Below are 27,000 nucleotides of genomic sequence, written 5' to 3' on the forward strand. Positions count from 1 at the left end.
TTTTGATGAGCTATGACCCCATCAAACTTAACACATTTCTACTCTCCACCATATGTGTATGCAGCTTACAGTTAACGCTGCTCATCATATCCAATGTACTGCTTTATAGTACGACGGTGCTGAATGGTGAATCCTTTAAACAAAACCTTTAACTTTTAGAGGGATTATCCTTTAATAGGGTTTAAGCCACATATAAGAAGGCTTTAATTAAGCCAATGATTTCAAGCCGTGTTACTGTGATGCTTTTGTCAATTAAATATCATCACAGTTTTCGATGTGTCACATTTGCCTCCCGTCTGGTATTACGTTGATATCGGGACAGAGAGTGCAGTTTACAGTATTTACATTGTGAGATGCAGTGAAATATGTTATTTAAAAAGCTCCACACATTTCAAATTATTATAAAACATTTTGATATCTACGTCAGCGAAGCATATTTTATATCAGAACATGTTGAAAGAGGTGTAACAATAGTGTGTTTGTCAGCTCTAATTCACCCTCATTGTTTCTTCCTGAGGAACAGAGGTTACACAGCTAAATAAATCCCCTCAGGACCTTGACAGCTTTTTACCTTCCCACACATTAAACATAATAGAATAATTCACTTGCCCTTGAGCCCCCTTGCCGTGCATCCATACAGAACTTCTTATTGGGTCGACAGCAAATTGAATGAACCTCCTTTCCATAAAAAGGTAATGGACTCCTTCTGATGGCCCTCTAAATAACGGAGACTGTAGGGGAGGTTAGATGAACCAATTTATTATCCGACTTTGGAGAAGGTGCGTGCGGAGGGTAAGGTCACTCTCTCATTGATCTCCGGTTCCCCCCACAGGGAAATGATAATTATGTGTATCAACATGGCCCGAGGTCACCTACAGCCATCACCGGGAGCAAGTTAGAAACCCTTCAGGGAGGAGAGGTATTGAACCCCGATCGGACACAGATTAAATCTGACGTTTGATTCTGATTGTGTTTGTATGTGATTTGTAGATGTTTGTGTTCATTTATTTAAAAAAAAGAGGTATTTATCGGGCTATTTGAAGACTTCAAAGAATTCAGAGCATTTAATGAGTTTTAACAAGATTTTTTTTTCTCATCGTTAAGAAGGGGAAATTTAATGCTAAAAGCAGAATATTTTAATTAAAAACTCTCCCAGTTAGTTTTCTCCTTGCTAATGGCTCAACGTTTACTGTGTAAGCAGGTTTGTGTTTGTGTTTAGTTTGTGGACTGCACAGCTGAATGCTAAAATTCACACTGTGTTGAAATAGGATTTCAGAAGTCATGGAAACCTGCACTAAGCATGTTTGTTATGCAAAACCAGTCACGGCAACTTAAGTCATGATTGTGGCTCACAACACAAGTCTCTTGACTAACAGAGAGGACAGACTGAGTAAAGTTTCCATATGGTCTACTGTTGAGATGCTATCTGTTGTAGGCAATAAGCCAATTTGATATAATATGATGCAGGATGAGTATGATTCTTGATTGATGTGTGAACGAGTAAAGCCTGTCTGCTGCAATTTCAAAGGGATCACGTAGTCTGGTGGTGTAGGGGTTACCACTGTACAGTTTTAATATCTCTAGTTTGAGTCTGCAAGCTTGATAGAGAGTTAATAGAGGTGAATCAAATCCACCTTTGTGATTCAAAGCAAATGTCGAAGCTCCATATTCAGTGGCAAAAATAAATGTTTGGACGGGAAGATTGTCCCTTGATTGAACTGCTGTGAAAACATACAGCAGTTGCACAGTATTAAAATGCCTATATATCACTAGGCCACCACGCTTGGTCTTTCTGTACCATACTGTTGGATACTTCGATCATCTCAAGTAGGGTAAAGGCATTTCTGTCTGGAAAAAAAAATCACATCAAGCCTATTAGACAGCCAGCAGCTCCCACTCTGATTAGCATCGAGGAGGGAGAGGTGTGTGGAGGACGGGAGAGTCAGTGGGAGTCTTGATTGCCCTGCTCTATTTCTGAGATGATTACTTTAAATGTGAATGGTACCATAGTTAATTGAAGTCTTGTTGCGAGGCGAAATTGATATGTATCACTTGTAAGCAGTACCTCCACACACTTCTACCTGCATATAGGTGCATGGAGGGAGATGCAGAGCAGTTATGTTATGTTGCACTGATCTCTGACAGCTGTGGAAACTGGGATTGTTTCCTGTGTGTAAACAGCAGATGTTTAGGGATCAAGAGAGCCATACTGTTTCTATAATGCCCTAGAGAGACGTACAGGTGGAGATAAGCTATAGAGAAAGAATTCTAAAAAAACCCAACAAGAAATAGAGATGGAGACCCTACACAGGATATTACATTTGTGGCCCACAGGGTACGAGCAGTGGATGTGGGAGGAGGTCCTGACTCTGATACACCACAGAGAGCCGGTGTTACATGAGTCTTGATGAATCAGCTTCAGAGACAAACAGAAAGAGAACAAAGGCTGCATGTAAACAAAGGCTGGAACAAGCCTCTAAGTGTGGTTCAAACGTGACGACAGGCTGGGGGGATGCAAGGTCTCCATTTGCCCTTCGTGCCACACATGGTTGGTGGCAAGAACATGAAGTATAGTTCACCTGTTACCAGAACCAGGACCGTATGGTGAGCATAGCATGAGGCCAGAGGTGACAATTGGAGGCATTTTATTTCAGAGTTCTCAAAATCTTTTCTGCACAATATCTGTAGGACACTTGTGGAGAAGAATTACTCGTTATCACACGGCTTTTCCGAGTCAAACATTAGCTGATCGGTGTTTGGAGCTGAAAAGATGCAAGTTAATCTGCACTTCATACTTTGCATGATCACACTCAAAAGCCTTCTCTACAGTCTGTGTCTTGCATTAAGGCATGGGGACAGAAATGAGAATTGTAACGATACTTGTTAGTTAAGGTATACAACTGTTTGTCACTCTTTGTGGTAGCTTTGCTTTGACATTCCAGTACTAAACTATGTACAGCGTGTCCTTCAGGATTGTTACAACTGCTTAGAATTGATGACTGATAACGTCATAAATAGGTAAGAGTTTGTAGTATGTATCCTCAATGGATGAATATAATCATTATGCTGTCCACTATATCTGTTTTCCATGGGAAAATAGCACAAAACCTGCGAAAAACGGTGCTGAAATGCAAATTTATTCCCAAGTTTGAGAAGTCATTCCTATCATACTCCTTTGAAACAAAATAATTCCATGATTGCAATTGTCGGAGTTGACGTTAGAGGTTTTCATAGTGAATAATACATGCCTTGTTGTAATTATATCAAAGTGTAGAAAGTGACATAGGTTTAATGACAAAATCACAAGGACTCCAGGTGTCACTTCAGAACTGAGCCTCATCTCTCTTTAAAGCAGATTGCTCTGTGCTTTTCCAGTGTGACGAAAACATCAATCCACATGCAGGAATAAAGGCAAACAATCTGGCTCTCTTTTCTCTCCTACTGACAGTAATTATCTAATGAGGGAGCGGAACTTGTGAATCGTGGACATAAGCAAGAAATTCCTGAATAATTCAAACGGCTACTTTGCATGGCAAAGGGATTCGAAGCTGGCGAAGAGGTTGAAGAAAAACAGAGGAAGAGATGAAGAGTCGAGCGTAATGGGGCATGTTTGTCCACTCTTGAATCCGTTGTCTAATTAAACACGCATTTCCAGATCTTGTCAGGAGCCTCCTCGCTGTCGCTTCCACGCCGAGGTGTCGATTGGCTGGCAAGGCGTCGTGGTGCCTGCCATGGCCGCCTGCTAACCTGATATGTTTACTGACACAAATTAGGCTGGGACTTTGTCAGCTCATTAGAACAGGGTGGTGGGAGTGTGACTGAGATTGAAATACCAAATCGTGGAGGGTGCAGTTCCAATCTGTTTGCTTGTTGAAGTGCAAGGCAGTCAGACAGGTGTGTGGAAACACTGCTAAGTTACGTCCGTGAATTATTTCCTCAGAGAAGCTGCAAGAAATGTGATGATGGATAATTGGTGGCTGCAGTGGGGAAGAAGCAGCTGAGGTGGTCCTTAATGTGCACAGTTACGGCTGCTGGTGTGTCAAAGCGAATTCTAAATTGCCTCCAGTGTCATGGAAGAAAAGTTGTTTGTGCTTTTCTTTGCAGTTGCTGGTAAATATTACTTGTTTAATTGGGTGATTAACTTTAAGCCAGATGGCGGTTTTATTCTGTTCTCTCGATTATTTGGAAGAGGTGTGCTGAAAACCTCTCTCAATCCCAAATTCACATTTGAAGGCTAAAACAACGTCCAGATCCTGAACACATCTGTCAGCTGCCTGTCTGGGCGGCTCCTTTTAATGGCTTGGACCAGATTCCTCGCTCCGATTTCACTCACAAATGGAAAATCAGCTCTTTTGTGTGGTTCTTTGGTCAAACTTTGCAGGGCCACCTTCTGCCAGATCTCCACACAGCCGCCCCCCCCCCCAGCAGCTTCCTCCTGGTGTCATAGTTGTGCTAATTCAACATAGGGAGCACAATGATTGTTGCTCGCTGCGCTCCAGATACATTAGCATCTGCACGAGGCTCTCCAGTAATCTCCTTCACACAGGAAGGAGTGCAATGAGGAAGTGAGGCTCACAAGCTGCTAATTAAAGCCCACTATGCCCACTTCCCTCCCTCTACCGCCTCACAAAGAACCCTCTAATCACTCCTAACTCAATTTGGGAGCAAGTAATTGACGCACACGTAAAATTTATGACGCATGAAAAGAAAGAAACACTGCTATATATACCATGTAGGGCCAGGGTTTTTTTTCCCTTCAAAATAATGATAAATAATATAATTTTTTGAAATGCACTGACACTTTTGTGGGATTGATCATTTCTACTATAGCAATACTAAAAAATGTTTTTAAATGAAATATTTTCCCTATATTTTACTGAACATTAGGTTTTCCTTTTGTGATTTGCCTAATTTTCTTCGTATTAATGCCTGTATATGTTTCAAATTAATATAATTGTAAAATAATTCCAATATTTCTGTTTGTTCCAAAAATTCTTATTCTTATTCTTATTCCTATTCTTATTCTCAATCCTGGACTATGTCAATTCAGTTGCTCCATTTTACAGAAATGGCCTCTTTGCTAGTTTTTAAGCCAGATGCCACAAATAAAAGTCAAATTTGTGTCTACAACAGTCAATGTCTATTAAATTATGAGCCAGTGCATCAAGAATATTTATTACTGCATCTTTGAGTAGCTGATATTTATGTGTTTATTTAGTTGTCGAGCAATGTCGATGAGGCCTCCAATCTGGGTTTGTCACCAGGTCTTGATGCCGTTGATGGCTGTGGGATGTTTTTATATACTTTTTTAGCAATTTATTTTTCAAATTAGCAATAATACACTATTTTTATATGCTGCTGTTTTTATTTCACATTTTATATGTTGCTTTTAATCCATATCCTGCCGTTGACAAACTGAATTTGTACAGCAATGTGCAATGACAATAAAGATCTTATATTATCGTTTTCAAAACGATGCCATGTCTCTTTCAGGAAAGAAATGCAAAGCAGCAGCAACAGGGAACAGTGCTTAGTTTTTCTTAAAGTTGTAGCCTCTAATTAACGGCAAAATGCAGCCTCCGTAATCTTTATGTAATTATCCAATCACTCTGCGCTGGAATGGCACGTCGTATGAAGATGTCACTCACTTGCCTCAGCAGTTCGTCCCACAACGTCTTCCTTCTGCTTGGCCTGCACCGGCTCTTACACTGAGTCACTGTGTTAACAGCTCTTCTGGTTTGGTATCATTTCAGCTGTACAGAGAAAAAGCTAATAAAAAGCCTCAAGTGAGGCTTTAGGCTGTAGTTCACTGGTTCATCGCTCAGCTCATGTTATACTTCTCATTTGCATAGCTCTGGAGACAAATCATCAAGAGATGTTTTAATTTTAATGAGATGTTCTTTAGTACAACACATTAAAAACCCAACATGGAGTATATAGTGGGCTGATTTCACTGATATTTGTGCTAAAGTTTTTTTCTAATGATAAAAAAAAATAGAAATATGCTCTTTGATCCAAGTACAAGAATTTGAGAAAAATGAGAATCTGTATATTTCTATACTCTACTTGTGATTGAGTCCTGTCAATACTAAGAGCATTGTATTTCTTTGCGTTAATTAAGTCTTGATGGATTACTGTCTATTGTGATGTTAGTTTAAAGACTATTTTGATAAGAAAACCAGCCTTCAAACTGCACAAACTACAGTTTAAGCTCTATTTTAACCTCTTGTAGCCATAATAACTGTAACTGAAGAAAAGTTGTATCACAGGAGCAAATCGTAAAAGGTTTAGGAGTCATAGTTACAAGTATGGATGCCACATCGTGTCAGGAGCTACATGATCGAAATAAGCAGCTTCATGTAGCTTCATTTTTAACAAATGCTAAATGCTGAAATGAGACTGAATCAGATATGCTGAACTTTACCAACAAATTTGCATTGACCATACACTTCATCAGTGCTACATAGGTTTTTTTTGTCAGACTTTAAGAATAAGGTATGACATATTGTGCTCATTATCTGAAATTTACACTTGATTTGTGCTGCTCTGCTTTGTGAACTTACTACAGCATTTAATTTTGGTTTGACTTGTGCACGCAGCATTTATTTAATCAATAAGCCTGGTAGCAACAGCTACACTTGTGAAAGGGGGGTTGCCGTTCAGGGTCCATCTCCTAATGAGAGGCCACGTTATGATAGAGTGCCATGGTCAGAGGGCACAGACATTCTTTCGGTATTGATCCGTCTCCAACCTCGTCTGCTTCAACCAATCTCCAACCAATCTTCAACCAACCTGTTTGCATATAATTAAAGCCAAATCTTTTCAAAATCCCATGAGAGATGAGCACTTGTTTTTGTGGAAAGTGAATGTGATTGGGAGTCACAGAGCCATCTCTTGTGCTATTATACGTTGACATTTGACTGCCGTGTCAGATTCCTAGTTTTGCCCGTGGTTGAGATTGCTGTGAATTATAACGATGGCTTTGTGCATGTACATTCGCTGAGGTCCAACTCAACCTTGTTTACATTGGCATCAAAGTAACTGTGCATACACAATCTCTATTAAGATTTCTGACATATTCAGAGCTTTCTAATCAACCTTTGCTACAATTCCTAGGTAAACACTTCCCTGGCCGGAGGCGGAGGTCTGAGCCAATCGACTCGTTTGTTCTGTTTGAAAGTGATTGCTGCCGAGTGGAGACTGCTTTAATGTGATTGATGTGTGGTTCACCAAGCGCTGGATTTGGTTGTAATTACTCTTTGTGCTCACCGTGATAAGGAAATTAATCAAGCCATTATGTTGCTCCCATTTTATCATCAGGACACAATAATTGAATAAACCAACCTCACTTGTCTTCAAAGTCACTCTGGCTGGCAGCGCACTCACCCGGCTGGAAGGGTAAAGGCCTCGCGATTGCTGATTGGCTGATAGCGAGGCAACCATGTTGAGCGCGTTTCAAATTCAAAAATGATGATTCGGAAGGGAATAATCAAGGAAGAGTTCTAATTTAATCACAAAGCCACGTTATCAACCATACATCGCATCAACAGCCAAACGAACCATTTTGTTTTGACCCAAAAGGATCCAGTGGAGTGAAAAACACTGTCACCACCCTATAATGTGGGCTGAACAAAAAAATTATCTGCCTATGAGATACAATGTGAACGGACGTCCTCTTCACTGGCATTTAAGACCTTTAGTGGATTGTTCATAGTGCTGTTAAATATGGTTTTTAATGCCCACTTCAATGACATTTTGGTGTGCTTCAACTTCAAAACGAGGGATATACTGTATGTTCAGTCTGAGAGGTTGTGATTATTGTTATGATCTGTGGTCCATTTTCCAAGATGTTTGGAAGAACCTCCATGCAGAGTTCAATAAAAATGTAAACTATTAAGCAATGTATTGTGATTTAGATATGATTTATATATTGATACTGACACTATAAACAGAAAAGCTAAATTTAAAAATCATTTTATTCTCAGCATTCTTGCATGTTGTTGTTTTTTTTTCCCATAACTGCATGAAATATTTCCCATATATTGAATTTTGGGAACTTCTTTCGACTCTAAACTTCTCAGAGATTTTATTGATTTATCTGTTTTCAAATACTAGTTTCAATGTAGATGGTACTACAGATTATTCCAGGTGATGTTAGGATCCATATATATATATTCAGCTTTGGCTGTATCATTCAAACAGTAAAAACAAAGAAAGACAACCACCAATGCATACAACATATTTCCTTTCTAGTTAAATTATAAACCCTGAAACTAAGAAGAAAAACTGAGAACTTCCACTTGTGTTATATAATTACTGCCTAATGCGCTGTCAAAGTTTTCTACTGAAGTTTAGATGGTAGATTTGGAGCGAAGTGATGGCGATGGAAAAGCGCCTGGAGCCACTGATACCTCCTCGCCGAGGCACAACAGCCATTAAATCTGAGATGTTCACTTCTATCATTCTGCCTTTGTGTCGCACATTATAAGTTTTGGGCTGATCTCAGCCACCCAAAAGGATTTGCATCTGTCACTGCAATTTATTCTGGCATGAGGAATGTCCCCAAACATCTATCACCGTTCTGCACACTAGTTGGGCATGAGGAGTTTCTTCGCCATATGAAATGAGCCAGCAGTGTAACACGGCACAGCAAAATGAGTGCTTCTAAGATTCCTCTACTTAACTAAACAAACATTCTCAGTCAGAAGCTTATAAGCTTCATTTACACAAATATCTCATAAATTTCCATATGATTCATGAGATTTTTCTTTTTACAGATGTCTATTGACATTGTAGCAAAGTTCCAAAGTCCTTTTGAATAATTAAGTGGTTGGATCTTTTGATCGGGTGCCCAATTGATTGGGAATACTCAGTTGTGAGTGTGTTTGTGTATTTGCTTTGCTATCTCTTAATCTCTTAACATTTAATCAATAACACTTGACCTAGAAGTAGTCACTTTCACTTTGCATTGAAAAGTTTGAACAGGTTTCACGTACCCCAAGACTTTGCCATGTAAGGGATGCGTTTCATTCACTTTCCGTGGGTGTAATTTCTCACTCGTGTCCTTTGGGTGGTGATAAAGTTGCTCTTGACTCAAGTCTGAAGCGCAGATAAACACTCTGAGCGTAAATTAAAGCAAAGTGACTAGAGACCACCCTGTTGGGATTTTAATTGTGGTAGTAGATCATCTCTTTCCAAGGTAATTATCTCAACTATCATCAGTCCTATAATAACGATAATCAATTGTTCCTGGTAGCTGTGACAGGGATAATGAAAAGTTTATTAGCCTCCATGAACCTCACTCGAGTGGCTGGGGAACTAATTCATCAGTAGAAAAGGGGGGGGGGGAAATACAAATCTCGCAGTTCTGCCCTTCTGTTGTCATTTCTCCCACATTTCCTCTATTTCTTGTGACGATGAAGGTCAAACAAGTCCTTCTTCAGACTAACTTATTGATGCCTGAAATGCTTACAATCTGGAAAGTAAGAGCAAAACTTATTGAGTGCTACTTTGCACAATGTGGCTCCTCTCCACTTTGAATAATCAGAATATTTTAGGTTGTTAAACGGAGAACCACTCCACCGTGCTTAGTATGGCACTGTGAGGAATGTTTATTTAAATTGTTTTTGTTCCAATACACTTTACGCACCCGAGTATAGTTTTCATTAAGGATTTGTCCATGATGTCAAGAGCTGACTACTTGCATCAATGTAACCTAAGTAGAGTTTTTGTTTTTCAACAGAAAAGACTGTATCGAGTTTAAAATAAATAAAGTATGCCTTAAAAATATTGTATTTGTTTTTTAAAAACAACCTGTAGCTTGAAATTCACCATTCTCCTCACAGTCACATACCACCCAGATGTTGTTTTTCCTGTTGTGTCTTTACTATTGATCTTTCCGTACTCATCCCCCTGATTGTTTGTTATTCACTTGCTTTAATAAGAGTGAAGTGACTTGTCTCGACCCAGCATGATGGAGCTCTTGTGACGCTGGCATGGAAACCCAAATGACAGAAGGTCGGCCAATATGGATTTTCGTTAATGGTGGATCCTGTGTTGGTAGGTTTCAAACCAATGAAGGATAAGTGTCTTCAACACCATCAAAAAGACATAATCTTACCTTCTGAATCAATTCTGATAATGATCATAAGAATCAATGCATTTCTTGATGCTGTTAGTCTCGGTTTAAGCTTTAGGATGATTGATCTTGAAGGTCACAAGATACTCTAAGCCATCAAAAGAACTGATTACACTCCACCTACATAAAAATGAGTTTGATAGCATAAAGTACTTTATTTTCATTCATTGTTTTGTTTTGTTTTTTCTAAATGTCCTTCCATCCTACTCTTCTAAATGTTAAATCCCTGGAATAATACAGGGAATAATTTACTGCAACTCAAAGGTGTCTTGATTGGATTTTGGGTGCCAGAAGTCAAAGTCATTATGTTTATTCACTCGATAAAGGTTGACATATAATCTGCAATTCCTCCTTGCAATCTTTACTTTCTGTACACATGTTCAGCTCAGTCCAAAAGTCCAAGTTCAAGGTCAACGTGGTCTTCTAAATCCTGTTCTTCTCATTGAAATAATTGATCAGACATGGTGGATCATTTAATATGCTAACCAGTCTGTCGCATTTTAATTTCCAGGGTCAGAGGGTTCATGTTAAATATACATTCACCACACTGTGGACCGTATGCTCTACAAGTTATAGAACAACTGCTTATACAGTATGAAGTTACAACTGGAAACCAGATTGACAAGTTCTTGGCAATAGAGTGTGTGAAAGCAGACAAAAAAGTTGAACTGTTCTTTTTAAGCTGTGGCACTCTGCTGGTTACTGAGACCTCTGAATGAGAATGGCATTTCACTAAGTCTAAAGGAAGAGCCTGTAGATTATCCACCTGTACAGAATATCTACAAATGTTTACAGTAAAAGATTGATTGAAGTAAATGGACCCTAGAAGCAAGCATCGGTGGAGTCCCACAGCTGAGCCGGAGCGCGTTTGTCTTGTTTTTGCTTTTGCATAATGGAAACTGCACAACTCCCCCTGAAGTGCCTCTCTAATCTCTTTTTGGAGGATCTCATTCTGTCACAGTTGGCCACCCAAACGCACAATGGTTACAAGGAAGAGGTTGCATTTAAGTGGTGCATGTTTTGTTGCATCCCTGCAGTTGCTTCGGACTCGTCCTGCTTTGTACACTGCGGACTCGCTTCAGACGAAACTGATTTGAAAGAGCTTTGTGCATGCAGATACAAACAAGAAAACATCTTGCTGGATGTAATTTGGGCAGCTGCAAATACAAATTTGCATGTATCGCTGGTGTGATTTCTGACACATTTGAAATACAAACACTGGGGCTTTGCAGTGTCAATGTGCAGGCTTGTTTAATGCTTCTGGTGCACCTGTACAGTGTCAGCCGATGTGAGCTTGGGCACCTCCGACAGCGAGCCGGTGTTTGTGCAAAGCAGCTGGCAGATTGCTGCACAGCTCCTGGCAGATATTGAAGCAGTTTATCTCAATTTTACATCGCAAATGGGGTGTGGACAATGAAACTGTACACAAACTGCAATGATATGCCAGTGACTCTGGCACTCGATGATGCTTTATGAGTATTGCCACACAGGGCTGGAACCTCGATAGGCCGGCAGATGGTTGCAAAGGGAGAAAAAAAGGTTAGAAAACAATGCAGGAGAAGTTTATATGGCTCTTCCCAAATGCATCAGTTGTCTGAATAAAGAAATTTCACATCAAACTTATTTAAAGCTGCAGCTCGCAGATACTTGTGGTGATACTTTCCTCCACTGATTATCCAGGTAACAGAACGGAGAGGAAATAAAGTGTTGTTTTGTAGACTGCATGTCTAATTTTGTCCAAATAAAAACAAAATACAAAGATAGATAGATCATTGGAAAAAAAAACCAATGTAAATTGCGATCCTATATCTGTAACTATGGCAACACCCAGCCTCACTCTCCACGACCTATGGAGGTAGTTGTTAGGTAGCTGGTTGTATTGGTCGGGTTTGAACAAAATGCCAGTGGAAGACTCTATGGGGCAGTATTTAGTGCAATAAATCCCCAGTAAAAGATTTGAAGGAATGAAATAAGCCTGCCTTGTATCCTCACTAATTGTTGCAAATTGTTTTATATAAAACTTCTGCTGTAACTCGTCTTTAATCCCAATGTGTCTTTACTTATCAAACCAAGTTTGAATGAAGAAGATAAACTGAAATAGAGCCAATCATATGGTTAAGTATCAGTAACATCCAAGTCATTGTATCTTTCAGTTATATCCATTAGTAATCATAAAGAATGTGGAGCGTAAACATAATTTACAGAAACAATAAGAAAAATATATTGTTCACTGATTTCATCGGTATGCAATTGGTATTGTTTTGATCAGCTATTGATACATGTGATATAAAAACTATGAAATCTCACTAATGACAAAATATTGTAATATCTGACTGCTTGCTGTAAATTGTTGTTTTTGATTCATCATTTGATTAAATGTGAATTATTCTCGAAACAAACTCAAGAAAAATCATTTAGGAAGACGATATTTTAATTCTTCTGAACCAGTGAGCGATGTATTAGTTGATCTCTTAATACTTTCAAGCTTATTCACTCAACTGCATCTTCCATTCTTCTATTTATATCATTGTTATCGTCATAATTGGAGCCAGGAGTTCTTAGCAGACAGTTTTCTTTCTGTAATAAATATGTGTGTTTGTCTTGAACTATAGTCAGCTGCAAATTTGACGCTCCAGTGAATATTTACGGCACCAGGGAGGTAAATTTGGGACCGGCTCAAAATAAACTACACAGCTCGCGTTCAGTTTAATAAAGGATGTTACCCAGGACAACAGTATGACTCACTTATTTTTATTTTATTTCTTTTTAAGTATCAGAGTTGTCAATGGCGCTCTGCAGCACAGTGCAATAAGCTTTCAGCTACACATGGATTGCATATCATCGCAGTTATCCAATATGATGAAGTTTTCAGTGGAGTAAAAACTCAGCATGACCCCAATCTCCTCAATATGACACCTACCCAGTGCTGGGATGCCCTACATGCTGAATTCTTAATTACACAGCGCCCTGCAAAACCACTTTAAAACAACCTCTATTTGAGAGAAGTTGGTGTATTTTTTTTATTTCTAATACAGTATTAGAATTTAAAAAAAAAAAGTGCTTTGAAGAGTTATGAGACAATTTCTGGGATTTTTTAAAGTGAAAGAAATTCATAAATATGTAAAAGTTTAATGTTTTCCCTTTTTCCACTTATATAAGAATATAGTATATGTCTGGTCTCATTTAATATACATGGAGTAGTTCTATTGGGTTATGATACAGGCAGGTCAGTTCAAACCCAGACATTTTGAATAGAAATGTTTGTCATTGTGCTGTCATTGTGAGATTCAGAATTGTCTTACTGAAGTGAACAAGAGCGTTTCTGAAGGAGATCCTGTCAATACTGGTCAGTAATGGAGGCTCACGGGCATGATAAGTATGCAGAGACGTTTCTTGCCTCAAAATCTTCACCTCAGATTATGAAATCAGTTTCTAAGCCAACTAACCGAGAACAACCTGTAACCAATAGTTCTAAGAAAATGTTTATGTTGATGCAGCGTTTTCCACAAGTCAGATTAGTGACATCGTGGCTGAGGAACATGAATGATCACACTCACCCAGTGCTGATTGGATCTTCCTCTTGATTCTGTAAAAGTGAACTACAGGAGTTCTTCATCCAATCCATGCATTGAGAAACATCATTGTTGAGTTTGTGCTCTCGTCTTCGTAAACTCCTTGTAATTTTCACTGCCTAATCAGTGAAGTGCACCTTGAACTATGGTTGGGGCCACTAACATTTCATTCTGTAAAAGCAAAAGACTGAATTGACAGATATTTTTCAGCAGTGTTTGGGAATTGAAGCTACTAACAAGCAAGATGAATGACAGCAGATTAGACCTATTGAATTAAAATGCATGAACATAGCTTTCCCTTTCAAGTGTGTTATTTTTGATAATAAAGCAGTTGCAGAGAATATTGGATTCAATGTGGTTAACTCTTTTTTTTCTTGCGACAGCATTTTTGAAAACAATGTCGCTGGCCACAAAGAAGGCAGACGGGAGCGTATTCTTGCTTAGATAATGTCAAGGAGACAGAATTGCTGCCCAACATGGACAATTGTTACAAGCCATAAGCTTGTACAGGTGAGTCCAGTCAGATGATATATTTTAATTGTACAGAGTGACTTTAGATGAAATGTATCATTTTCTTTACTTTTGCATCTATGTACTATGTCTTAATCTTTACTCTTTTGTACCTATCGACAAATTTCTGCATACTTTTCTGGCATCATTTTGGCAAAATAAATTAAAAATGGTTGCAAGAGTTATATTTGCTTCTTTTAAGTTCCCAGTGTGTTAGATGGATTGTGTAAATAGTTTGAAATCTGAGTTCTTGGTGTATGTAAGACAGGCCCCCCAAAGAGAATATCACAGTGGACTGTTGGAGCCTTTCCTTTGTTTGCATTAGAAGACAATTTCACTTTCTGGAAGAAATCATTCGCACACAAACAGAACCTGATGCAGAAAGCGTGAGCACACACACAGCGCGCTCACCTCTAAGGTGAAAATAGCCTTCCTGTTAGCAGCGTGTTTCTGCGCACCATCTGTCGGTATCGGCATTCGCGCTGCACAGTGAAGTGGAATAGCCCCATGTTGCGAGGAGATAGGCGCTCCCTCTGTGATAGGCACTGGAACAAGAACTGGTCACAGCATGGCCACTCCTCTCACACTCCCGGGACAGAATTAGTCATCGTCGAGAGAGCCGCCGCCAAAGTCTGCACGTTTGGGTTGACACACGTGATGGAAGAAAGGAAGGAAGGAAGGAAGGAAAGAGGGAAGGAGGTCAAAGAGTCAAGAAGTTGGAGAGTATCTGTGCCTGCATTCCTGTCATGCCACAATTCAGTGGGGGGGATTCAATAGAGCAGATCTCCTGCCTATGTCTCCATTTTACCTGTTTTACGGTAAACAAATCCTGTCAGGATTTTGGGGGATTAGTGTCCACATAATTCTCCGTCATCAAGCGCCCTCACTTAATCCGCTCAGTATTTGCATTCATCTAAAGCTTCTTTTTTTCTTTTTGCCAGTTTGGCACTTTGAATTGTCCCTTCAAATACCTTCAACTGCCACACGCCTCATGAGCAGCAGCTACAAAGGGATTGGCCATGCTTGAGAAACGCCGTAGTGAGCGGACGTGGTCGTGCACATGGCAAAGTGAGAGGGTGTTGTTTGACAGAGACAAAACCTTCCCACAGTAAACCCAGGTGCTTATAGCTCAGGAAGGTTTTAGGGGCCGTGAATCGCAGGTTCGGATAAAGGGAAAGCACATTTGTGACGGCGAAATCGATTTTTCTTTTAAAGTCATCAGCTGCTGCTCGAAGGAGTGACGGCGAATAACAAAGAGGCAGCCAGAGGAGGCGGTGAGAGAGGAGAGATTCAGGACACTTTTTCTCTGTGACTTTTCTTAACAACCAGGAGCTGTCGGCACAAATGGATCAGCTGCTCATTTTTCTGTCTCCAGTGAAATGTGTTTCTTGTTCAAGTCTTTGCCAGAAATAAGCCACCAGCTGGAACGTCATTCATGACATTTTGTCTCGCTAAACACGTCAAGCAGCCAAAGACTTTCACTTATATTTACATAGATTCATTGTCCAGGCTTCATAGCGGTGAAGGCTTCCACATCACATGACAGTTCACTGAAAAAGTTTTCAGATCACGGAAGAAAGGTTTCAAAATCCCAGTTTACACAAGCATGTTGCAAAAGTGACAAACTCCCACTTTCTCAGTCCACTTCTCTTCTGAAATACAATTTGAACGGTTAAAAAGTTTCTTTTTATTCTGAAAGTATCAGAATTGTTGCTTGAATCTGATTTCATTGGTGCAGCAGTTTGGAGTCACATAGTTTATTAGCATCAAATCATTTCAATGAGACTTCTTTAATCTTGATCTTGATCGGATTGTCGCATATTTGTGCTTTTATGCCACAGATTTCTGGTCTGCTGCCACAAGTTATGTGGTTTTTTATAAATCAAGGAACTGAAGTAAAGTTAACTGTCAACACAAGATGTTGTAATGTTGAAAATGACCTCATGGGAACTCTCTGGCTTGATCTTCATTGCACGACTTGATGCACCGTCCAACTTCTTCTCTTTTGTCTGCTGAGTAGCGAGCTGCATATGGTGGTAAAAATAGCATTGTCTAGCATTGCTGCAAATTGCACAGAGTGCTTCCTGGTCATAGGAAAAAATCTTCAAGTTAAAAATCCACTATGAAGTCATGCTGTTGTAGTGTGGAATGTGACAAAATTTGCACCTGCAGTGATGATCCTTTTGTAAGAGTGTGTCACAGACCATAAGCTGCTAAAAGCGTCCTGTAGTATCCTGCATGCAGCACTCCACTGTGAGCCTCGTCATGTATAACAGGTGCTAATGTGATATTGCGCGCACATATGTTTAAGCTGATGAACTGACGGCGTCACACTTCTGACAGTTGCACAAAATAACACATACTATCAATTCAGCATGTCTGCCTTCATGAATATGGAAAACCAGACATGCCTCCAAGATCGCACAAAATACTGTGAGGAGTCTACGCTGATAGATTAATGTACAATGTGATTTACTACCTCTGAAAATGCTTGCATTGTTTATGATTGCATCTGTTTTTAAGACATTCAAAAAACAAAACACAAATCAGCTCAGCCTCTAGCAGAGTACGGAGGTATTACAATTCCATTAAGGAGACAATCACAGTGATGGCTTTTATTCTTTTTCTTATTTCTAACATCCAGTCATATAACTTGGAAATAGCAGCTGGGAAAATAGCACATCTTCACTGTCATGAGGCTTTAAAAAAGTTATGCTCACTCGTTTTGTTGGAAATAATCACGTATCATTATTCTAATTGATTTATTTTTTCCTTGATTGACTCCTATACCTCCAAGAGTAGCCACAATATATAATGCAATGTCGATTAGGTGGGAGCATATTTCTCAGTTTGTCCTCTGATGGGGACATCTATTTGGTTCTCCATCAGTACAATGAGAAAATGTTCTGAATCACTTGTAGTTGAAGACTTCTTCCACATCAGCGTCCTTGATGAGACTAATTCTTGTGGTGGGTGTCTTTGTCTCTCCTGTAACCTTTCACGCACTTGGTCATGTTGGAGCACCCAGTCTGCCGTTTTACATTATTAGTTCCCTGTCAGCGGCACTCGCCTCTTACGCAGTGAAGCCTTGGTAAACGAAGGTGAGCGAGATCGGAAGCGACGGCTCCTGCCTGTTTGGTCGCCGGGGGCAGAAGGAGGGGGATGCAGCGTTGACGGCCTAATCTCTGGCTCTGATTATCTTCTCATTACAATCAGACGGGAGCCACCAGATGAAGAAGGGAATGTGTAATTACGCTGAAATCTCCCATGACTAAAACAAGGAATAATAAGCAGGATGTGTGCTCGCATCAAATCACTTAGTTATTTAGTCATTCGCGCCGTCGCCCTGTTTGACAGTGGATGGTCTCCAGATGCTCTGGTGGGAAAAGTTCAACTTCGACGACACCTGACTTACTATTAATTCACTCTGAAAAGATTAAATTCTCAAAATATCACATTTTCCCTCACGTGTTGAACCGATTTCTCGGGTAACGTGTATGTTTTCGTTCCGTAGGTCTTACAAAACAAAACCACAGGTTGCTTTTAAAGAGAGAGACATACTATGTGAAGGGAATAGAAAAAGTAAAAAAGAAAAAAACCTAAGCATTTCAAACTTTAAACATCTCACATTTGCATTTGGCTCGGATACAGAATTTCCTCAGTGACAAAATAACTGCAGTGCTGAAAATACTTAATTTTCTTTGTTCATGTTGCCTCTTCCCATGACGCATGAAATAATGTCTCTGTGTCTCGTTCGAATTTAGGAGAAAAATTAACAGCTAATTTAAATATATTCTTGACTCTAAAAGAACAGTTTAGTGTTTTCTCTCTTGTGGCTCAGTGTATTTGTGATTAAAAACAATGCCCATATTATTTTTACAAAAAACAGACAATTTCGACCGACTATTACTACAATCTCAATTTAAAGTCAATTTTAATGAAACCTTTGCTACGAAATACAATGAATTGAAAAAAAAAAAGACTTCTCCGATAGCTGTTGCATTATGCATGTTTTTACAAACTCACCCGAACAGCATGGCTTTTGATGGCTTGCTGTCTTTAATGTCAACATCACTGACATCTCAACTCGGGTCTCAGTGTGGCATAAGGTCTGCTGCTCTTCAGAAATTTGTTAAAAATCAATGTTTTCTTTGAATTTCTTGCCATTTGTTTGGTGGTTTGCGTTGGAGCCTCTTGCGGGCCCGTTTTGACTCTTCTTTTTGACCTCCCAGTATTACTGTGAACGGTGTTTACATCCCCGTCTGTCTGTAATTTCCACTCCAGAATACGACAGAACTGAAACAGTTCATGATGAAGTCATCAACACTTAAATCATAAAATCAAGCAAATGGATGCTGTCACGCTCAGAAATTCATCACGTTGGGGAGTTTGATGCAAAAATGTATTCCACATCCTCTGTCACAGCCAAATACTCAGAAAATGATTCAAGAGTCAAAGAGGTTCTCATTAGGTGGAGTTCCTCAGCGCAAGACTCCTCCAGTTTGTTCCTCATTACCAATTTAGGAAGTACGCAACCCTACATTAAGACTCCTCATGCAGGTCAACTAGCTGCTCCTGCTACTTTCCCTCCTCTTTCAATAATTATGACCGGATTTCAAAACGAAGAGATTTTCTATCATCCTTGTAATGGTCCACGGGGTAATTTAAACTCTGCAATTAGCTTCTGACCGCACAGAGCGATCACACTGATAGGCAGCCAATATGAGCAGCCTTTTAGCCCTTTTGGGCATTCGCACCGGGAGGCTGATATTTAATTTCACTCACATCTCAAAAGTACATTCATTAAATGACAAAGCTCCACAGAAATGTGCAGGGATGAATGCCATGCAAATGTTACTGCGCGTGAAAAGTTCGCACAAACCTACGATAACAATATCAATGAGATACATGATATAGGATACTGACAAATACAAATCTATCCCTTAATGTGGTAAAGAAAAATGTCTTCATCTGTGTGGTAGAAAACACATTTTCCAAAATGTCAGGGCAGCTGAAGCATGTATATAATCACATTTCTATTGACATGTCGATTTGAATGGTAAATGGCTTTCTTGGAGATTTGCCTGGCAGGAAGAAATGGAGGGGAATAAAACACATACCCAGCAGACCAGAGGGAACAAGGCTAACCGAGCATGTTAAGTCCTCCTCACTTCTCTATCGTACGACAGTCGTACGACGGCGGGGGGAAAAAAAACAAAAAAGCCTCAGACATTAAATCTCCTTTTTGCATTTCTCTGTCCCCCTTCACAGCCCGGAAGCAACAACCTGTCAGCCGCTCCAGACTGATGAGAGGAAAGCCGCAGACACCAGGGTGGACGCAGCGGACAGGAATGGCTGCACCAAAGCACGCAGACACCACAGCCATCGGAGGGCCAGGAGGTGAGTCGGTCTTGGTGCGCCCGGAAAAGCTGAGCAGCAACGCTCCAAATCTTTTGGGGGTGGTTTCAGAGCTCGAGGAGACGTACTCTGAAAAGTGCAAGTTGAGAAATGACAGCGGTTTGAATTGTTGATGAGAGGAAAACATCTGTCATGATGAATGTAAAGTTTGTCTTTTGTAGATCACAGTGCTGATGATAAAGCTGCTTTAACAGCGCACCAGCCGGCGCCTTCAGGGCCCGACTCTCATTGAGGGTAAAAACTAAGCTAATCTCCGTATTCTGGTGCAGAGAGTGTAAACAGTCTTATCAGGTCAGCTCCATGGAGAAACACAAAAGCACCTCACACTTTCAGATCTTCCTTCACCAGCCCCTTGAACCAAAAGTCTCCTTCACAGGCATTTTAGGCTTTTTATTCGGGCAGACTTTTTCCCCTTTTTATACTCCAAGAAACCTCTTCATTAAGCTGACATCTTCAAAGCTTCTGCTGTTTCACAGCATGGAGACGACAGCAATATGTAAAACACCACCGGAGCCGTATCTGAAGTGTAAGACGATCACAAACATGAATCTGTTCTCTTTAGGTGAAGTCCACACCCAGCGGCTACTCGTCTTTGTTTGCGAATGTATGCAGGCTTCTGAAAAGGATTTTCCTGGTGTGCAAGCATGAGAACAAACACATCTGACAGAAGAAAAAAAAAATAATGCTTAGAGAGAAACATTTCAACTCTTTGTTCCCTTTGTTACCAGGCTTTTTCTGTGTCGATTAATAAAAGACTTTTCTCTCTGGCAGCTCCAAACATTAGCCAATTGCACAAAATGACTCAAGATAGAGAAGAAAATGTCCTTTCAAAATACTTTGGATGGAATCTCTTGAATTAATCATTTGATTCTAAACATATCATGTCTCTCAACTTGAGTCACATTTTCAGTGTCAAGCCACTGACAATGCATCTTTCTGATAACAGCTCCAAGGTGGAACTTTTCACAAATACTGTGACTCTTTCTCTGTGTAAACAAGGAAACACACTGTTCATGCTCGCTTGGAACACTGTGCAATGTTCCTGCATATATATTGGGTATATAATATTGGGAGATTTCAAAGTGTAACAATATCTTTATCTGCTCATAAAGTTATGAAGCAGAATTTAACATTCTTGAAATATGTAAACATCGCTTGTGGCTGTAGATTCAGTCATTCCCCTTTGCTCAAAAGTTCCTTCAAATAATTGCCTGTGGCATTCATACAGCAGCAGAACCGCAGCGCTTCCATTTCATCTGTCAGCGGCGGAGACTGTCTTCATTTCACGCGCAGCTTTTTACTTTGATACTCTGTGGGAAATCTTGCTTTTACTCTGTGATTCCGTGTGATTTGGACTGATAAAGTAGATTCACATACTCTTCTTGCTCAGCGAGGCAGCTTTCAGACAAAAAGTAAACAGATGCTCTGAGCCGCTGTGGTGAGTGGGAGTGCTGCTCTAAGTGCTGGTAAGTCGATGAAAAGGAGTCCAGTTTGAGTAAACCATCCATTTGAAGGGTTATCCATGCCAAAACAAAGCGCACTATCATATAGTCCTCTGAGAGAGAACTTTACTCTTGTGAGACATAGCAGACTAAGTTTGACTCGTAGACGGTTACAGATGTACTCTGCAGTTGGTAAACTTGTCATGTCTTTTTATTTGCCTCATATAGTCCATGTCTGTTTACTTTCTCTGCAGTGAAAGAGTGTTTAGCTTCCATTTACTTGTGAAACAAACTCCCACAAAAGCTCGAATCTGCTGCAAGATGTGTTGAGTTTTGATAATTTCGTCTGTGACTCCTGATCTCTTGATATAACCATTGTCAATGGATTTGATGCATAACTGTGTATTAGCTTAATTGTTGGATTGGTAAACAAATCAATTTCCCTACTGTGCTAACCAATATTTCGACAATTTTCTCGGTAGCACAACTGTTGAATCTACCTGGGACGTGTACTTAGTGTGTGATTATCTTCTGCTGTGGGTTGCCAGATGATATCTCACTGCATCGCTGCATCGTTTTTGTGGACTCACTCATTTGTGTTATCTTTTGCTTCATTTCCCGTTCCATTAGTGCTCAATTTCAGTGCAGTGTCATGAAAATCAACAAGGAAGCAAATTGAACTATCATTGTGGGTGGCAGAAGGCTGAAGCCACAATATAACCAGATTGGCATTCAGATGTTGTACCATGTTTGGTAATTGTCAAAATGTTGACAGTACGCACATTTTCTTGATGTTTTAGGGTTAAATCAAGATTTTTATTTTGTGCTGTTTGCATCTTCCCTGCGCTCGCTTCAAACTTTTATAAAGCCACTTTCTATGACAAACTTGTATTCAGACAAGTGTTTTTCGCACCCACACTCTACCCCACCGCCTCCATCCCATCACTTCATTTGAGTACTTTAAATAGAATTTTGCAGAGTTGTTAAAAAACTAAGTCCATCTGAATAGGTGCTGCCAATCTCATAGATATGACATTATAGAACGGAAATGCACCTAGTGTAGCCAAATACTAAGATTTCTTAACTATTTCTAATGGCTGCAATAAAAAGGCAAACAGCCATGTTGTGATGCAAAGATGAAATATGATGATTCAAGGAAAAAGACAAATATGCCTTGACATGTTTTTTTCTAAAGCTAACCAAGTACTTCAAGTGCATTAAAGTCAACTAATAGTAATAAGAACTATTCAACTATTAACATTTAGTTTTTCTTACGCAGGTTTCATTAGTAATATGATAATGAATTGAATGAGCCTACACATCACCGAAAATGTATCTGTTTCACCTATGACATAAAATTTTCATATTCAAAATATGCTTATGTAAAAAGAATGACGTTGCCAACAAATCTATTTTAACAATGTGTCTTTACATGAAATAGGCTGTTTTTTGTTAATCTACTCATATAAGTGATTGAACTTGGTTACAACATCAAACTGATAAAACGTATGTGATGGTGAGAGATAAACTTGTGTGTTATTTATCAAGACAAAGTCCTGCTACCTTCTGCCTGAAACCCCTAATTTCAGACATTAACACATAAAGAGGAAGTGTTACACATCTACCAGCAGACACACTGAAGAATTGTGTTTGTGTTTATTCTCTTTCTTTAAAAAAAAAAAATTAAAAGTAGCTAATGAGCTCGATGTGTTTCCAAATACTTTGTCTCACTTACACAGCACTGCCTGAAAAACGTCTCCTCTGCTGGGCCAGACATTTGTTCTTTGGATTGTTATCTGGCTAAATGGCGAGCAGCAGCACACATTGTCCGAGAAAGGAAGATTTAATTATAACACGAACCACACACACCAGATTCTGTCTCGAAACGTTTTGTCGGCTAGAAGTTTTGGAAGTTTTCAGAAAATAAAGAAAAGAAGAACTAATTGCCTAAATTGAATCGATTAAAACCCCAAATTAGCAGGAGCTATTTAGCATGCATTCACATGAGCACACTCCAGACACAATACCGCCTTACTGATGTTAAAAACAGTAACGGGAGAAATAGGTTGAGCACGTTCTCCTCAGATGTCCCCAAATCTCCTTTTCATACACCATTGTTCCACAAAATCACCGTTCCTGGTCGCACTGGCAATTGACTGCTCTCTCATTCTCCGCTTTCATTCTCCTCTCCCCATCAAAAGAAACAGTTTCTGCTGGCAAAAAGAAATGCTAATGCTTGCCTTGTGCTCTCTTTCTACAAGGCAGGGATGGTGGAGGTGTTAATGAGTGACAAAGCGTTCTCATTACCAGGAGAGGGTACTTGGGCTTGGTCGGCCTAATCAGCCCTAATGCATTTCAGCTCCTAATGCTCCCAAACTGCCGACTACGCTGAGCAGGGCCATTCATTATCGCAGGACACTCCTCCGCATCCAATGAAACAGGCAGAGTCTCCTGAGCTCTGTGGTCGCATATATCAAGGAGGAGTGCAGTTTGTCACTGTCAGGGTCACTCCTGATCACGCTCACCACGTCCATGACCTTTGGCTGGCTCGGCGTGGAGGTACATTTCTTACAATTTGACATATAAATCCAGTAAGAAAGAGGGTTGGTCAGATTTTAGCAGGTGTCAAAGCATGTTGGCACATGTTAGAGTCTTGGGATCAAAAAGTCACACATGAACTGCATTCCGAATAAGTTCTGGGACACAAACTGCACATTGTAATTTATTTTGTTTTTGTTTTTTTGGATGAACTGTGTCATCGATAAACTACAGACCTTTCCTCTCTGTTGTCGTCGTTCAAACACGTGAAACAAGTGAACAACCACTCATCGCTCACATCCAGAGACTTGCAGAACTAACTCAGCTAAGCAAACACACCTTGAAGTTCCGGTCCTTCGTTGAGCGTAGCAGAAACCGCTGTGTGTTTTGCTCCAGTTCTTCAGCACATCACAGTGCATTTTCATAAACCTTCACCTTGTTCCGAGTCTTTAAATCACAGTTGGTTGTTGCCACATGTTTTCTTGAGATTTAGTCTCAATTATTTCAGTTTTCTTTCACACCGCTGGTATTAGAGCTCAGGCGTGACTAATTCATTAATACCCTCAAAGAAGTGTTCTGTTTTCAAGAACTGCTGGGATTAACAAGTCAAGGGTTTTGATTACCTTTGTGCTTGCAGTATTAATGTTGCGTATCTGCGGATTGAAGCAGAGGCAGACACACAGTGTGGAACGGAACAACTCAAACACAAAAACAACATCGTCAAGAAATCAATACAATTAAATGTTCCAGTATAAGTTGTGGGCCAAAGTCAGTTCGGGTGCCTCCAGTGGCTCAAAAACTCTGACATGGTGACACCGAAAGCTTCTTTGAGGAAATCAATGACGTCCTCCAATGAATGTTGTCAAAGAATGTCACTTCAAATATTTGAAACAAAGAAACAACCTTCATTTGGTTCAGTTCACACTGCATTTTAAGAGCGGATCAAACTGCATGGAAAATGTCACGCAATCACCCCAACAGCTGCTGGTTATGGGGTGCTATCGCCCAAAACGAACACTGACCAGAGAGGAAGAAAACATGAAACATGGCTCATTGATTGGTCCGGACGGAAAGCAGATGTCCCACCGCTTTAGTCCATGGTGGCTAGGCTAATTAGCTCATGGCTAATGGGTAGCCACAAACAACCATATAGTCTTCAGACCAGAGCACCTTTCTCTCTACTTTTTCTTCTCTACTTCTTCCTCACTAGTCCCACAAGATATTTTCCCATTTTTTTCTTTCTACGTCTGCTCCTTCTGATTTTCCTAATACCCAAAATGCATTGCGCTCTACCTCACGTCTTCTCACCACACACGATGGAAAGTCTGCCCGCATGAGAACTGAGACTGATGTTTTCAGAGAGAGCAGAGAATAAGAGTTCATGGGAGCGTACACAGATGCCCAAAAGAAGCAGACTTTTCCAGAAAGAGAACTCTGGTCCGGATCAAACTGGGAAAAATGAAGGCGCCCTAACCTTCCTGTAAGACCTCCTGTACTCAGTTCTTGAGTACATATTGCAATCACCATGATGTTACTTATTGTTGCATTTTTACTCTCAGAAGACAACATTTCCTCCAAAGTGTGAATTAATATAATATGTTCTGTGCCATCATTTGCTGCATTGCTTTGACTGCACCATCATGAAATAACACACTGCAATGTTGTCTCGATTACCAGATAGTGTTGTCTCTGAGAAACTTTGCAAGTTTGCGTTTAGTAATTCTTATAATTCTGAAGCAAGTCTTCCTCCTTTGCTGTATTATAATAGAAGACTTTCTTTATTTTTTTCATTTAGCTCATAAAGTATTAGAAAATAGCCCATTGTGATGTCTTCATCCTCTTGACTCTGTTTCACCTCACATTCTCTCTCTTCTTCCTTTTACTTCTTATGAATTTCAGTCACTTCTAGAAAATAAAAACTCACAGAGTGAGCCTGCGGTGCTTCAAAGCCCTTCAGCTCCTTCTCCAGATCAGTCATTTTTGGAGCTTTAAATGAAGTGGACCTCTGGACAGCGATCAAGCTGGTACGAAGATGGAATCTGACAGGAATTTTTTTTCTCTATGAGGAAAGTAGAGAAAGGATGGATAGCATAAAAAGGCAGGCTGAAATGACGGCGTGTGTCGTTGCACATTAAAAGACTTGTTCAGGTATCTAGTGTCTGGGAAATACAGATGGATACCGATGTGCTGTGAATCCCTGCAGCTATTATTGGCACCAACAGGGGAGCAGAAGTCCATGTGTCAGTGAGAGCGACACATATTCCACTTTCTTTTAAGACAACTCAAGTGTCACTGATGGCGTCTGTCCAGGATGTGAAGATGTATTTAAATTTACGGCAAAAAGAACGCAAAGTAATATATTACACCTTAATGAAAGCAGGTGGCTGTCACAGAAACAAGTAAAGTTGCAGTCTAAAATCTCTTTCTCTCTTTTTGAGCGTAGTCACATAATGAGTTTTGACTTTAGTGAAGCTCACTGGCATGTCGTTTGTACTTTCAACCAGCCTGGGTAGGATTTGATCGTCCTGTTGTGATGGGATCATCTCGTACGGGACATTTGGCTCACGGATAATCTTGCTTATGATTGTTGTGAGAGGAAATCAAAATGCATTTCTGTGCGGTTACGCGACTCCAGCAATGAATCATGTGGATTATTTTATTTCTCATCCATTCTGTTCCTCGTGTTTGCCTGCTTATATTTCAGTGGAAAGAAAAACATTACAGATAACGCTCAAATATTATGCTTTTGGTAATGTTTTGTGGATTTTAAAGTCTATTTTAAAAGACTAATTTTGCAATTCTACTTTTTAAATGTTATGGAAGAATATCTTAACATACTGATGCACTGTTACACAGCAGACTTTTATAGAGGATAGTGTGTTTTACACTTTGTATTTAGGGGTGCATGGTGGGGTAGTGGGTAGTGAGAGGTCCTGTTCCAGGCCCAGGCCCAGGCTAAGGCTTTTTTCGAGGTGGAGTTTGCATGTTCTCCCTGGAGAACAAAAGCATGTGTTGGAGGTTAAATTGTTGACTCTAAAATTGTATGTGTGAGTTCCAACACCCCAATCACCCTAACTAGAATAATAAGTGAAGAAGATGGATTAAAGGATGGTTTGCAGAACTGAGTGATTTAAATCTAGAGAGATAAAGACATTACTTCTGTGCAGTTTCTCACACATCAATGTACCTAAATACAATGTTCTTTTCTGGTTCTTTTTACATGGTGTGATCTTATTGAAAATAAACAAGTGTACCTGAGAGAATACACACACACACACACACACATATATATATGGATTTTTTTTTTATTAATACCTGGAGAAATGTGCAATTAGCCTTGAATATGTTTAAGAGTTTAATGTACACTTCTGCAAAGTGAAGC

At 39.9% G+C, this 27,000-nt stretch overlaps 1 protein-coding gene across 1 annotated transcript in view; it reads left to right on the forward strand.

The window, feature by feature from the left end:
* srrm4 (serine/arginine repetitive matrix 4) overlaps window positions 1–27,000 on the forward strand; it is a gene marked incomplete at its 3' end in the record, with an annotated part of 72,531 nt that overhangs the window by 28,462 nt on the left and 17,069 nt on the right. The window contains exon 2 of the mRNA XM_080466533.1: window positions 19,492–19,620. Coding sequence (XP_080322659.1) covers window positions 19,492–19,620 — 129 coding nt within the window. The remainder of the gene's footprint in view (window positions 1–19,491; window positions 19,621–27,000) is intronic.

Source organism: Lipophrys pholis (assembly GCF_963383615.2).
Source record: "Lipophrys pholis genome assembly, chromosome: 7".
NCBI classification, from domain to species: Eukaryota; Metazoa; Chordata; class Actinopteri; order Blenniiformes; family Blenniidae; genus Lipophrys; species Lipophrys pholis.